The 15,324-nt window shown below is 45.5% G+C and overlaps 1 protein-coding gene across 1 annotated transcript in view; it reads right to left on the bottom strand.

Annotated features, from left to right (window-relative positions):
* Positions 1-15,324, bottom strand: part of bsnb (bassoon (presynaptic cytomatrix protein) b) — a 60,260-nt gene that overhangs the window by 2,585 nt on the left and 42,351 nt on the right. The window contains exons 4-7 of the mRNA XM_071532115.1: positions 12,624-13,454; positions 9,425-11,135; positions 4,725-9,379; positions 235-2,329 (exon numbers count right to left, since the gene is read on the bottom strand). Coding sequence (XP_071388216.1) covers positions 235-2,329; positions 4,725-9,379; positions 9,425-11,135; positions 12,624-13,454 — 9,292 coding nt within the window. The remainder of the gene's footprint in view (positions 1-234; positions 2,330-4,724; positions 9,380-9,424; positions 11,136-12,623; positions 13,455-15,324) is intronic.

Here is a 15,324-nt window from a genome sequence, read left to right as displayed (position 1 = left end):
AAGACATCACCTCACATTTAAAAAAATGTACGCATGCAAAACAGAAATATAAAACAGTCATATTTGGCTTCATGCATTTGGGGGGACATTCAAGTTTTAAAAAAGACAAGACAAAAGAAATAGTGGTGCTGTTCTCAAAATTCAACAGGCATGCAGTCTCTTGCAGTCTCTCAGCACACATTTAAGAAGGGAGGAGTAACTGTCAGGCAGTACTCATTATTCAGCACCAGTTACCTTCACTGTCAGAAACAGCACAGTGCATGTCATCTACGAGGTAGGGGTCATCTGGCTTGTAGACATGACTCCTAGGCAGGTCCTTCATGTGATGGTCCTGCACATCTGGCAGGGAATGGCTGGAGCCATACTGGTTTCTCACATCATGGGCGTCTGTTATACCGGAGCTTCTTCCCATGCCTACGGGCTTCCCCACAGGGCTGAGTGGGCTCTCTTCCTCTGAATTCTGGCTGCGCATGGGAGGCCTTCCACTACGGCTGCTTCTCTGAGACCTCTCCATGGCATCCCTCTCATAGGATTTACTCCTGTAGCCAGTGGCATCCCGGGAGGAGATCTTGTCCATACCATATCCAGTAGACCTGGACCTACCAGAGCTGTACATGCGGTCTTCCTCCTCAAGGCCCTCACGACTGGTGCCGTAATACTTCTGCTGGTCATACACATTCTTCTTCAGCCCATATGTGACATCATCCTGAAGCTTCTTGGACCTGGACACAACTGTGCAGCTGCCCCCTGTTGATGATGTCATGGTGTAAGAAGCAAGGTCAGACTCCACATCCCGTGCTTCCTCAATAGGGGAGAACTTAGAAATCTTCTGCTCCATTCCCTGCTTCCTGTGCTTACTACGTTTAGAGGATACTACTGCAGGGGCCAAATTCTTGGATGAGAGTTTCTGGGTGCCAGAGCTACTCCGTGATGAGTGTTTATACTCATCATAGTAATAGGAAGATCCTCCACTCACTGTGGTGCTGGTGCGGCTGTCCACGGTGCTCTGGTAGCCTGTTGTGCCCGTAGGTCTGCCATAAGCATCCACAGGCTCATCTTCAGGCCTACCATAGGCACTCCCACGTGCAGGGCCATTCTCACTGCCATAGCGCCCTCCTACAGGATGACCTAGAGCATCAGTGGGTTGGCCAGTGTTTTCTTTTGTCAACTCACTGATGTCATCAATCATGACATAGTTCCTAGGAATGTTCTGCTCCAGGTTGGAGGTGTAGAGACCATCTGCAGCATATGCAGAGGTGGGGCTGTCTACAGAGTGACTCAGGCCAGGCTCAGGGGAGCGGTACTGTCCATAGACATTACTGTAGACTGAGCCAAAGCTAGAATCTGGAGCTGAAGTGGCCACTGACACTGCAGGGTTGCTAATGACCTCATAGTTGGTAGGCAGTTTTTGCTCAAGGTCAGCCAGAGAGGTTTGTCTTGGCCTTTGGTGGACTGTGAGGATCTCTGCCTGGGGCTGGAAGGAGAGGCCAGGTTGGTAGGAGCTGTGGCTGGGGTAAGGCAGGCTCTGGCCTGGCATAGGTTGACTGGGCGGATGGAAGCCCTGGTGACCATGCTGCTGCATGCCAAGGTCTGTCTGATAGGTGGACTGGGCATACATATGGGATGAGTAGGTTCCCTGGGTCTGGTAGCCAGGGCCTGGTGGGGGATGGGGCTGGAAAGTTCCTGGCTGCGGTGCAGAGGATGAGGGGTACTGAGGAGGTTGGAAACCTATCTGTTGATAAGCAGAGCCTGGCTGCTGTGTCGCTGGTTGGGTTTGAGGGTACGGATAGGACATATAAGATGAGGTTGAGGGATACTGGGAGGTTGCATTGAGGTCATTAGTAAACTGGCTCAGTGGTGCAGTGCTGGGCCTTGTCAGTAGACCATTAGCATCAAAGGTTCCTGTTGCAGCTGCCATCCTGAGGTTATTGAGCTCACTGTCTGACATGTAGTCCCGGGCGTCTCCCATACAGCGCAAGTAAGCCAGCTCTCTCCTCTCCCTCTCCTTCACCATGGTCTCCTTACGTTGGGTGATGCCTAGCTCCAAGTAACGCAGCTTGGCATCAATCTCTTTCTCCTCCTCCTCCAGCTCAGCTTGCTGCTTACGGAGCTTGGATGACTCCTGTTCCACAGCCTTCAGCTCACTCAGCAGGCCTGCCTTGGTGACCCCCTGGGCGGGTCTGGGCAGAACCCTCTGGGGCATGCCAGGAGAGCTGTACATTTGCGCTGGAGTAACAATGGGAAGAGGTGTCTCCTCTGGAGGGGGGCTGGGGAGAGTCCTCTTTACCTTTCTCATCAGAGAGTTCTGCTGCTGCTGCAGGGAGGCCATCTGTTAGGAGAGGCAGAGACACATCATCAGCAAACACTGAGCTATAAACAGAATGCCTTTATGTAAATTAGACTCATTACTGTACACTGGGTACTTACAGAGAGTCTGCAGATTTCTCTTCATCTCTAGATTTAGGCTAAGAGCTATGCAGCCTGATATGTTGTTAGATTATTTCATGGTAATTGAGTTATGTATTGAGGGAGCTTCCTCAGTAGTTCAATTAACATAGTGTGATTTAATGGTATTGTTTTAAATGTTTTATCAGCCAAAGACACTAAGTGACTTTTTTCATTTTCTGTTAAATAACATGTAGTTGTAGTTGCAGTTAATGTGGTCAAAACCAAGCTGAATACACATCTTATGTTAATATTGCAAAAATACTTCAACTAAGGGGTACAGTTTACCGATTTTACTTATTATACTAAATATAGGTCTGATGAAGTTCATAATATTGTTATTACATCTTATTACATCAAATCAAACATTAGTCAAATATGTCTTTACCAACGCCAATAAGTGTTTGACTGAGCAGAATGTGTGTTTTTTTCCATTCATCAATCTAAATTGCTAAATGATTTATATGAATGTTAAAATAATCGTTTAAGCACGAAATCTTTAAGTAAAGAAAACAAAAGTGTGAGTTTGAGCAGCTCAGCATGTAAACATAAGCATGGAAACAGTAAGATATTTTGCTATTGCCACTAGAAGGATAGTACGATAAAGTAGTCCTTTGAGTCTTGTGATTTCAATCAAATGCTTATTTAAAATGTATTAAATTTTCCCTTTACTGATTTGATAAAATATCCACAATCCTCCCCACCCTCCCAACCCTTACCCCACTTCTTTTTTCAGATTTCTCAAAATCTCCTACATGGCATGCAGTTATCTTGAAGATCATTTTAGGTAAGAACAATACATGATTGCAAATCATTAAAAATAGATTTATTACTATTACTTACAAATTAGTTGTATTGGGTAGATCCATGGTGAATTTAATAAGTATCCACAAGAGAGCCATGTATTCAACACTAAAAGATGAGTGGTACAAATAGCCAGAAATATCTGAAATCTGATTTCTATGTTTCTATGTTCGTTCCTCAGACTAATTTTGCACTGAGTGCAAAGGAATGTGAATTTATTTTGACCAGCTGCTAATAAGCAGGAAGACAGCAAAGCACTACCAGGATGCCTCGACATTGTGTGTCCCCCCGGCATCTCTGAAGGGTTAGCCAGATATAGAAGTCATGACAGAGAGAGAGAGAGAGAGAGAGAGAGAGAGAGAGAGAGAGAGAGGGAGAGAGAGGGAGAGAGAGGGAGATAAACAGGCAGAGAGAGTAGAAAGAGGCAGGATAAGAGAAAATAAAGAGGAGAATGAGAAAAAAAGGAAAGGAAAAAGCTTCCCTGGCATGGCCAGCTGCTCTCATGAGAACATTCTGTCACTTCCTCTGATGCCAAACCCTGTGTGATGCATCTATGTTCACACACAAGACTCTTTCAGCATGCCCTATCCTCAGCACTACATGTTCTATTTTGCATTAGATTTGTATCAGACAATGTACAGGCTACTAAAAAGTATAGTGTAGAACAGGTGTTCATTATTTTTGACACTGAACAATTATTTCCTTATTAAAAATGTATCTATTTCTATCTAAATGTATCTTTAAATGCTTAGCATCTAACTTTGAACACTTCATCAAGTGACTCTTGAAAATGTGGAATGACACTAATTACATTGTTCATATGTGCATAATGACACTGTATCTCTATGATAATAATGAGTTATGTTGTAATATAATGTTTGCATGTTGTTTCTGGAATAGAAAAAATGGTACTTTATTTTTTTAAAACTAATAATACATCTTAAAACAGAATTTGGACAGTTTAAGTCAACATTTATTTACATGAGCAAATTTATAATATGCAGTGGGGGGCTTCAGCACTAATAATGCTCATGACTAAATAATAAAGCTAATTTGTTTATAAACGACATGACAACTTAACTTCAATGAATCCACAATCTGATTTACTTTATGACATCTGGCCTGATCTCAATGTAACCTCAAGACATTCTAATATTCCAAATGTAGTGACTCATTATCTGGACACAAAGAATGATACTGATTGGCCCATATAATTGGCATTATAATAAGCCGGCTCATCCCCACCGCACCGTTAGTCATAGAGATGTGGAACTTGGTACAGACATGTATCTGGACATGCTAAACAGTTTCTCCACCACACCGACACATAAATGTTAGGCTGTCATTTAGGATTTTTTGAAAAACCTTTAAAAATATTATCGTCTCATTATCTGACTGCAGGTCAGAATGATATGGGATCTAAGCTAAGGGAAATTAATTAATAATAATTTAAAGAAAGACTGATGATTTCATACCTGACTGTTGGACAGAGCTTGCTGATGGTATGGGGAGAACCTGTTCTTCGCAGGGTCTTCTGATGTGGGGCTGAGAGGCTTGGGATCTGACATGGAGCGCTGCACACTCTTTATGGGTCTTGGGAGGGTCTGGTGGCGCTGGGGTGATTCAGCAGTAAAGGCCTTCTGCTGGGGTGTGACATGTGCCTTGTTGAGCTTCTCTTGGGAGGCAAATGTTGTCTCCAGCATGCGGTGAGGAGACAATGGGGATACCGGGGAGTATAGCACCTGGGGAGATTTGGGGGGCTGGCGAGATGGAGACTCGTTTTGTTGCTGATAGCCAATTTCCAGGGGGTCTGGTTTCCTCCTCTCAAACTTAGCAACTCCTTGGAGTCGAGTAGAGGCTGGATCAGATGGGTTAGCACCCACCAGATGCAGACTGGTGGAGTATGGACTGATGGTTGTAGGCACACTAAGCTGAGGGGCAACCACCCCCTGAGATTGAGCCTCCGGTTCTGTCTGGCAGGCCAGACTCTCTCCTTTCTGCGTCCTCTCAGGGGCTGCTATGTAATGTAATAGGTCAACCTTTGAGGTCTCTGCCATGGTTATGTGGATTGCAGGTGAAACCCTGCCTAGTTGGTCAGGCTCTGTCTGGCATGAAGAATCATTGGTTGTTTGAATAGCTATACTTGAGGAAGACACTTTGGATGACCCTTCTGATTTATTTTCAACAGCGGAGTCTGAGTGCTTGGATATGCGTGATCGCCTGCGCCTTACTGGCTGCTGGTCCCATTCTCCCTGGTCCTCCTCATCAGTCTGCACACTGCAGTCTGCAATCCGCCTCGTTCTCCTGCGCCTGTTCATGAATCTGTCCTCTCCGTCTTCATCATCTGTTTGCACACAGCTGTCTGCAATCCTCTTCACTGAGTCCTCCTCTGAGCCATCCCTCAGCCGAGGCATGGAATTCTGCTTTTTCATCATCTTGGAATCAGCTTGGTCGTCACTGTTTCTTAAAGACATTTCAGAGGCAGAACTATGAATAGGCCTAGCAGCCACCACTGCTTGAACCACCTGCCCGTCCTGCCAGAACTGGACACTCTGTCCATCTTGTTGAATCACTCTACCACTCTGGTCACAAATAATGAACCCTTGAGGAGGCCCTCCTCCAACAACTACACCTTGTATAGCACCCTGGGCTGATGTTGCTGCAGCTGCTGCTGCTGCTGATGCAGCGGCTGCCTCTGCTGCTGCAGCTGCCGCTGCTGCCTCCACTGCTGCCGTCTTCTGCCTCTTCTGCTCCTCCAACTGCTGCTGGAGCTGCTGCTGCAGAGACTGAATCTGGTCGAGCTGCATCCTCTGCTGGGCCAGTTGTTCTCTTTGCATAATGAGCTGGGTCTCCCGCTCTGCTTGCTGTTGCTGTAGGACTTGCTGTTTGATAGTCTGCAGCTCCTGAATCTCACGCTGCACAAGCATTTGTTCTTTCTCTCTGTGTCGCTGGAGCTCCATACGATCTCTTTCAAGCTCCTCATGTAGGCGCAGCTGTCGCAATTTCTCCAGTTCCACTCGCTCTCGCTCTAGCTGGAGCATTTGCTCTTGTTGCTGATTCAATCTCTCCTCTTCCTTATCTTTCTGTACATCCACGGGAGGAGAAAGTTTGGAGCTGGGTGCTGCTATAGCAGTAACATGGGGTGTGGTTTGTGGCTGGGCCTGTGGCTGCACTAATGCCTGTGGCTGAGGGTGAGTAATGGGTTGAATTTGCGGTTGAGTTTGAGTCAAGGATAAAGGTTGAGTTTGAGTGGGTAACTGTTGTGTTTGTAATTGTGGCTGCATTTGGGCCTGCACCTGCTGTATATTTTGAGGCTGACCTTGAGCTTGAGAGAGGGATGTAACATTCTGTGGAGGGATTTGAGTTTGGTTTGTCTGTTGGTCCGCAGGCTGAATTTGCATTGTAGTAGCTTGCATACCAGGTGCTGGTACATTTTGTGCTCCCAAATGTGCTACAGGTTGGGTTGGTGGTAATGTTGAAGCTGTATGTGCAGCAACAGTTGTTAAAGGCTTCCCAAGGTAGACTGGAGTTTCCTGGTGGGAGCTGCTTATAGCAGGCACACTTCCTGTAGGTGGGGCTGAAGTAGGATACTGGTTTGAAGGAGGGTAGGAGTATGGACCCTGTGTGGATAGAGGCATCCTAGGAGTCACTTGAGGCAACCTGGTAAGGCTAGCCAATGGTACAGCAGTTACACCTGTAGGGTAAGGTCTGTATATTCCTCTTGGCATGGGACGTAGGACAGAGGCAGGCTGGGTGGTAATTGGCAAGGTAGAAGCTATAGGAGTGTTTATGGTGGAATATATCATGCCATCAGCTCCTCTCATAGCAGCAGGGTACAGGGCTCGTATACTTGCTTGTCTAGCATTTATTAAGTTAGTTAGAGTTTGGCCATTTGCTGACGGTCTTCCATCAGGGCCATACAGTAGGTTGGCTCTTATTGATGCTAAGCTAAGCCTACCCAAAGATCCACCCCTTCCAGCCCCATACCCCATAAATTCAGGATTATTTCCATAGCGGCTCCCAAACTGGTCCATTGAGTTTAGAGCTGCACACATCCGACTGATCTCCCTGGCGGTGGTTGCACTGTACTGTGCCAGATTCGAATCCTGTGCGGTTCCTGTTAGGTCACGGGGACCGTAGCCATAGTCCGAATTTATATTTGACATGGAGCCATATCGACGCAGGGGTAATGGAGGGCCTGCAACATCTCCTTGGTGACGCAAGTCGGTGTAAGATCCATACTGTGCTCCCATGCCAAGGTACCCACCCTCATAAGCCTGATTCATGCTACTCAGATCAACTGCCAGACCCGCTTGGACATTACTCTGATAGTGCTGAGGACCAGCATCAGACATGGAAGGAAGATTAGTGTCAGACATGGAGGGCTGTATTCTTCCTGAGGGGAGTATGGGTGGTTGGTAGGGTGTACGTTCTTCTGTTACTCCTTGTGTGGCTGGTGCCTGGTGTTGTTGCTGTTGGCTGGAATTGTAGTGTGGTGGAGGGGGAGGATGGGCAGCTTGAGAAGGTTCAGTGGTGGGGTTTTTATCTGATGCTACTGTTGTAGGCCTCTGAGTGAATGATCCTGAACAGGTACCAGCAAAGGGCAGTTTGTAAACAACATCACAACAAGCCACTTGGTTTTCTGGTTTGATCTGTCCAGTGAGATCCAGGACCTGAGCAGGGGGAGGGGGAGGAGGCTCCTCTCGCTTTGCCAGCTGAGTCACTGTTCCCCCCTGTGATGTATTACTCTCATCCAGTTGCACCATCATAACATGGGGCTTACCTGTGGACAAGTTCATTACCGTGGGCTTATTCTTCAACTCTAAGGCAACCCCACCATAGATCTCATGTGGAGTATTAGAAGCTGGAGCCCCAGACACTGACTGTGGAGGTAGGGGGGATACTCTAGGAATGGCACTAACACTCACCACAGGCTGGGCACTGCTTGTCTGGCTTACTACAAGGTCTTTTTTCAACAGCAGTGGCTGGACCTGATTAGCTAAATTGTAACGAGCAAAAGAGGATTGCTGCTGGTGCTGCTGGAGCTGCTGCTCAAGGAGCTGTTGCTGCTGCAGGAGCTTCTGCTGCTGTAACTGTAGTTGATGTTGTTGGATACCTAGGTCCTCCAGGCAGGCGTCAATTTTGGGAATCGATGGGTCTGTAATTGGTGGCTTACTCTGAGTTAGACATACTGCTGATCCAACACACTGCCCAAGATCCACACGGTTTTGTAGAGGATCTCCATACACCACTGGTTGCTTGGGTTGGGACATAAACATAGAAGCTGCAACTGTGACGCTAACTGTGGTTGGTGTTGATACGGATACATGTGGTTGCTCTTGTGCATTCAGGTTCATGATAAGTGGTTGTACTGCTGTGTGCCGTCCAGATGGCTGCTCTGCTCCTAGAGAATATCTCCTTGTGTCAGAAGCCAAGGATGTTAAGTCCATCCCCTGGTCTGTCATTATAATTGGAGCAGACCTCATTGGGGCTCTCAGATCTACTACATTACTGCTCGGATGTATTTGGCCCTGTCCTACAACCTGTGAAGTGCCTGGAATGTTTGAGATTTTACATAGAGATATATTTTCCATAGACAATGATCCACGACTATATGTGGTTGTGGTCACTGTGCCCATACCAATATTTACCTTTTCAATATTTTGGGCCATCTGTGAAGAATGTTTAGGGGATTGTTGTGATGGATGCATTTGTGGGGATGTTGGGGAACTTGTGGAAGGGGGCTGGGAGCTATACAAGGTTTTACAGCTGACCTGTGTTGGTGATGATAAAGGGGAAGTGGAGGAATTTACAGTAAGGGGCTTGGCAGGACTGGTTGTTTCAGAGCCTAGTGTAATCACCATCACTGGTGAATCTTGAGAGGACTGTTGTCTTGCAAGACGTGGTGAAATTGCCCTTTGTGGTGCCTGAGCTCCATGGGGAGCTGCTGGAGATGTAGGGCCACCAGGCAGGGAAGGCAGCTGCCTGCCAGCAGCACCAGTGGGTCGCACGGATGGCGAATGAGTTGGGCTTTGTGTTGGAGAAGTGGAGGGGGAGAGTGGGGGGCTAGGACCTTTGAAATAGGAGAAGACTTTAGAGGTAAGAGAGGATGCTCCACTGTCAGATGATGCTGCCTGTGTTGGCCCCTGGGAGCCTGTTCTGGCAGGCGCTGTACTTCCTGCCTGTCGAGTTGTGGCAGTCTGACTGACTTGAGCTTTGGTTGTGGCAACCCCAACAACACCTCCAATTTTGGCAGTCTGTGTCATCATCCTATTTTGGGTTTCTTTTGATAAATGCTGTGCTGCATGAATTCCTGGCTTTCTTGGATCACTCCCAGTTGTGGAGAAGGACATAGGTGCAGTGATCTGGGTGGGGCTCGAGCCAGGGGTTAAGACAGTTCCAGTTTCTAGATGCTGTTTACTGCTAGGATGAGGGGCACCTTTCTGTTGACTGCTTACTGGTTGTCCGTGCTTCTGCATGAGCTCTGCTTTCCTCATCATCTCCTCATAGACCTCCTCTGCACTTTTTAGTGTTTTGTCAGGTGGTGACGTTGCTGAAGTTTTTTCTGTAGGGGAGTAGAGAGATGTAAAGGTTGGAAGGTTGTATTCACTCCCTGATTTGTAGAGCTTTCCACCAATCATCTCAAATCCCTCTGCCTCCGAGTCCATAGAGGGTGAGTATTCAGAACATGATGATCGGTGAAGCTCCTCCATCTCTGCTGCCTGTCTTAGCTCCTCTGTTGGCGATGCATCCTCAATTGGAGAGAGGTTACTGGGGGGAGTTTTGGATCTTTCCCTGCGCCTCTGTGCCCGTAGCTCCTCTTTGTCCCTCTTTGTTTTTCGAGCAGTGCTACGGATCCTCTGCTGCTCCAGATCTCTCATCTGCTCCTGCTCTCTAAGTAGTTCCTCCTCCTCTCTCAGCTCATCCTCCTCAGATGAATCCTCAATGGTGGGCAGCAGTGGGCCATGGGACCGGTGCCGAGCCTTCCTCTGCTGTTTTGCCTCCTCTAGTCTTGCCCTACGACTAGGGCTGCTGTCACTGTCATCCTCCATAGATGACACAGATGTGGGGGATGTTCCAGAGGTGTAGCTGGGAGTGGTGGCAGGTAGGGTGGATGAATATTCCCCCCTGGACCGCTCCTCCGGAGAACCAGTCAGGCTCTCCATCTCCAGCTCTGGTTCTCTTAGGTCATGCTCAGTACTGAGCTCCATCTCTCGGTTGTAGCTGTTGGTGTTGTTCAGTTCAATGGTCTTAAATCGCCGGAGGCCTCCTTGAGAGGCCATTAAGCCTTCTTCATCTTCAGTTGCCTTATAAACACCATCTGACCCCTTAGTGTCCTCCTCAAAACTATTGGAATGGTGAGAGAGTCGCCGTCTCTCCTTCCCCAAATCCCCACTGGTTTTATGTCCCCTTTTGGTTTTCTGGTTTCCATAGTCCTCCTGCTCTTCTTCATCAGCGCTCATCTCCATAATTTGCCTCCTCATGAACTCCTCATCTGTTAAATCTTTATGTGACTTCTTCTGCCTGAGTGGCAATGGCGAGAGACCACTTTCACTGCTGTCTTCCACATAGTCATGGCGCAGCTTACAACTGAGGTCATCCTCTGATTCTTCCCTGGCTGCATCCTCATCAGGATTGTATTCCCGGTCCTGTCCGACAGACAGTGAATGTGGCCTCTGCTTCTGGTCTGAGGCTGTCTTTGACTCTAGCAGGGGCCTCATGGAGCTCTCCAGCTTGGTGATCTCTGAGGGGCTCGAAGCACCTCTTTCATTGAGCTTGATTCCCTCCTCCCGGATCTGGCCTGTTATCTCCCCATGAGAGCTGGAGATCCCATCAGAGGAGTACCCAGTGTCACTCAAACTCTGTGTACTTGATTTGTTGGAATCCTGGGGAAAGAGAGGAAGAGGAAGAGAGAGGTCAGAGGCAAGAAACAGCATCATTTTGTCCTGAATTAATTCTATTACAAGCCTCAGTGCACACCTTCTATCCAACTATTTCACCAGACTCATCAGCAGTGACACTTTTATGAGCATTTGTATCATAGATAATAGGGATTTGAATTAAAGCACTGGACCTTATACAGATGAGATACATTCTATAATCCTATTCTAACAAGATATTAGAGAATAATTAACTGCAAAGAACCAACTCTTTATCAAAGCACCAGACATAGTAACACTTAAAGGTAAAATCAACCCAAAAAATAATGAAGACTTGCATTTTAGGCCAAATACAAAGACAAAAATATTACTATTGTTCATTGCGATTAGGTTTTAGAAGTCAAAGAGCTTTGACTTTGCCTACAGTTCCCATAGAGCAGTGCAGCAACTATACATTGGTTTTAATGGGAATGAGGCAAAATTAATCTCCAGATTTTATGTTATTGATTTATACCAACAACAACAAAAAAAACAGAAAAATATATTAGAACTCTGGTCAAAATTTTCAGTTTGGATAGCTTATTTGTGAATAGAGTTTGATTTTGAAATCAAGAAAACCCATTGACTATATTTTATTGTCTTACTATTTGGGTTGAATTTGCCTTTCATGTTATGTACACACAGATGGCTAAATAAATTAACACACAAAGTGAGTATAACAGACAGTTGAACATAGGAACATTTACAGACAAATGCCATTTGGTTACATGCTTGATTGCCATCTTTTATGCATTCTCCATTGCATTCTTCGAACCGTTGAAGAATAATGAGAATTCATGCTCAAAATGTTTAAAATATCATCACAGATAGTCACACTAAACACAAAGCTTGCATTTGGTACAAATAAAAATAAATGGGTACACAACAAGAAGTGGAGGAAAGACAAGATAAGGAGTGGCCACTGGTATAATGATGACGATGATGATGAAGATGACGATGATGACAATGATGACAATGATGATGATGATGGCGATGATGATATTGATAATGACAAGGAAATGGTTTTAAGGAATTTGTTATTATGATGAAAGAATGATATGTGATACTACCGTTATTACATAATGATAATATTAATTGATGATAGATTGTCTAACTACTAACCATCTGAGATTAACTAAGACGCTGATACTGAGGATGAACTGTAATTATAACATAAAGATGATGGTGGTGGAGAGGATGGAACTGATGATTATGGGGGAGAAGAAGAAGAAGAAGAAGAAGAAGAAGAAGAGACCAAAAAGAAGATGATTACAATGATTATGATGATGAGGAAGAAGAAATACAAGAAGAAAATATGATGATGACGAGATGATGATGATGATGATGATGATGACACGTGGTTACAATTATTAGAATGGAGCAAAAAAATAATAATAAAAAAAAATGGTGATTCAAGATTAACAGGTGAAGGCGAAGAAGTTGCAGGTAGCTCACTTCATGGTGTCTTGACTTCTGTGAATCTTCATTTATCTTCATGTCTTTTGATGAGGTGATAGCCTCTGACAATGCCTTCTTTGGTGAGGCCTTGACGTCTTCCTTTAGAGATTTAGTTGTGACTTTAGTCTTCTCCTGGCTCTGCTGCTGTTTGCGGGTCTGGTTGTTACCTGTGGGTTTAGATTGGGAAGGTGCTGCTTTTGTAGGGGTGGGAGAGGCCTTGGCAGAGGTGGGTGTTGCTTTACCAGGAGTGGATGAAGCCTTGGCACCAGAGGGATGAGAAGGCCCCTTAGTCTGGGCAGATCCCTTTGTCTGAGTTGGCCCTTTGGCCTGGCTAGGGCCCTTCACTTGGTTAGCAGGCTGAGCGGGGCTCTTAGTTTGAGCATGAGACTGGTTAGGGCCTTTCATTTGAGCAGGTCCCTTACTCTGAGATGAGGGTTGTGTTGGACCCTTGGTTTGGGAAGAGGGTTGAGTCGAACCCTTGGGTTGAGGAGAGGGCTGGGTAGAACCCTTGGTTTGAAGGGAAGGTTGGCTTGGACCTTTGGTTTGAGGGGAAGGTTGGCTGGGCCCCTTGGTCTGAGGGGTAGGCCCAGCATGTTTGACAGAAGAGAGAGGGCCACTTACTTGGGGACCCGGTGGTTTCTGTTGCTGAGGACCTGTGGGCCTAGGCCCTGGAAGTTGATTGGGCGCTTTCTGCTGAGGTGGTTGTTGATTGGCTGGAGCTGGTGCCCGGGGGGATCCCATTGGCTGTGGAACAGGAGCAGGAGCATCTCCCAAGCTTCCTGACAGAGCCCTCTGGGTCTGGCAATTCAAGCAGAGCCATTCTTTCTTCTGAAAGACAAGCACAAACACAAAAATATTCAGGAATGTTGAAAATAAAATCATAAGGTAAAAGTGTGTTAGCCTTTCATAAGAAACTCTATCATTCATGTACAGTAGCATCAGCAAAAAAGAAACACTGTCAAACTCAAACTCTAAGTTTCCTTAGGGTCACGTTGACTGTAGCTTTGATATTGTACTGCACTCCTATTACTATTTCATAGGCCTGTTGTGATCAAAGCTGATGTGTTCAAGTTCTGCTATTAAGTACAAGGTGCCAGAAATGACAGCGAACCAAAAGGGAAATGGCTTTTAATGGGCAGTAATCTGACTCTAAATACACAAAGCATGTTCAGCATTGGTGTTTACTGTGATATTGACACATTGTCAACACATCACTTATGTGATGTGACAAAGAGGTGATGATTGATGGGCACAGAAATGTAAAGTATGTCTGTTATTAAATTGAATTAAATAAGAAAGTTGTTGCTTCAAAAACGGTCATGGAAGGCCAAGGACTCAGTCTAGCAAGTCTTAACAACTGAATATTTGAAAGCCTGTCCAAACAAGGCCTTTCATCTGTATGAGAAGACTTAATCATCTGACAACGTTAAGCACTCTGAAACAGAGTACACAGAAGAAGAAGAGTGTGCGTGTGAATACAAATTAACACATCTGTTATTAGATTGGAGGGGTGCAACTGCAATCAGACCTTTTATGGAACCCACGGCATACCTCTCATCAGCAAGAGCAGGATGAGAGCATTCGTCCTTCACAGTCATCCTCTGAGCCCTATCTTTGGAGGTAGTTATAGATTCTGACACCACTAAAAATCTAGAACAAAACCCATCAAAGACAGGATATTAACAGAAACAGATACGATTTCAGGTCAATGTAGCAGATCGATGAGACCGGTCAATGTGAAAGAAATGGTTCTATTACAGGTTATGAAAGCTGAAAAGAGAGATGGTGGCACCATATTTGTAACCCGGCCCTCGGTTTCTATGATAATCATCTATGCCTCAGGCCTGGAGAAATAGCATTGCTGTGTCACAGCCTCATACAACAAAACAAATAACCTCATAAACACCTCTATTGCCGATTACCATCTCTCCAATAAATCATTTCTTTTATTGTTGTCATACTTCAAAAGCATTAATACAGACGATGAAATTCAACAACAAAACACTCTCACAGAAAGCTAATAAATAAACACAATGCAGGTGTTCAATGACCCTATCAGAGGACATCTTTACTGCAGTCCAAAAATCCATTTAAGATGCCACTGAAGGCCCCAAACAAAAGTTTATTTTTTCAAATGCCCTTAGATTTTCCACACACTGCTACTATCAAATATAATAAAATATATACAGTACTTGTGAAAGATATTGTGATTCTTCCACTTTTTGCTGACATGGAATGTAGGCTAATGCAGGGCTGTTTGTCTGAAGAATATAAATAAGTAAGAAAGATCTACATTATGAGCAAGAGAAAGAGAGAGACAAAGAGTGAGAATAGTTTCAACACCAACATCTTAACAACATGATCATAATCTACAGACCTCATAGACCAGTGTTTGACAGACAAGTCTCCATTGGTAAGGTCTGGGAGTGCCAGCCACTGTCTCTCTTCCTTTCCTCCTTACTAAACCTGTGTGCAGAAATTGATCAGGTTCCATGCGAGTGAGAGATTGATTTTGCTCTTCTCCAGTCAGTGCTCATTACTACGGTTGTGTGTCCTCAGGGTTCTGCACTAATTGTGGGTTGACTAGTGTAGGAAGCACTTTTTTGCCCACTGGTCACCGTGGCTGGTGGCTGAAAAACTTCACTGGCCGCTTTCACTATTTTACCAGTAAAACAGATTTTTGGGATAGAAAGGAATC

The sequence above is a fragment of the Centroberyx affinis genome, unplaced genomic scaffold (assembly GCF_046629955.1).
Source record: "Centroberyx affinis isolate AG114_WGS23_722 - 3 ecotype Tasmania unplaced genomic scaffold, CSIRO-AGI_Caff_v1 ptg002163l_1, whole genome shotgun sequence".
Classification (NCBI taxonomy): Eukaryota; Metazoa; Chordata; class Actinopteri; order Beryciformes; family Berycidae; genus Centroberyx; species Centroberyx affinis.
Note: the sequence above shows the minus strand (reverse complement) of the source record. Positions and strands in the feature narration are given on the sequence as shown.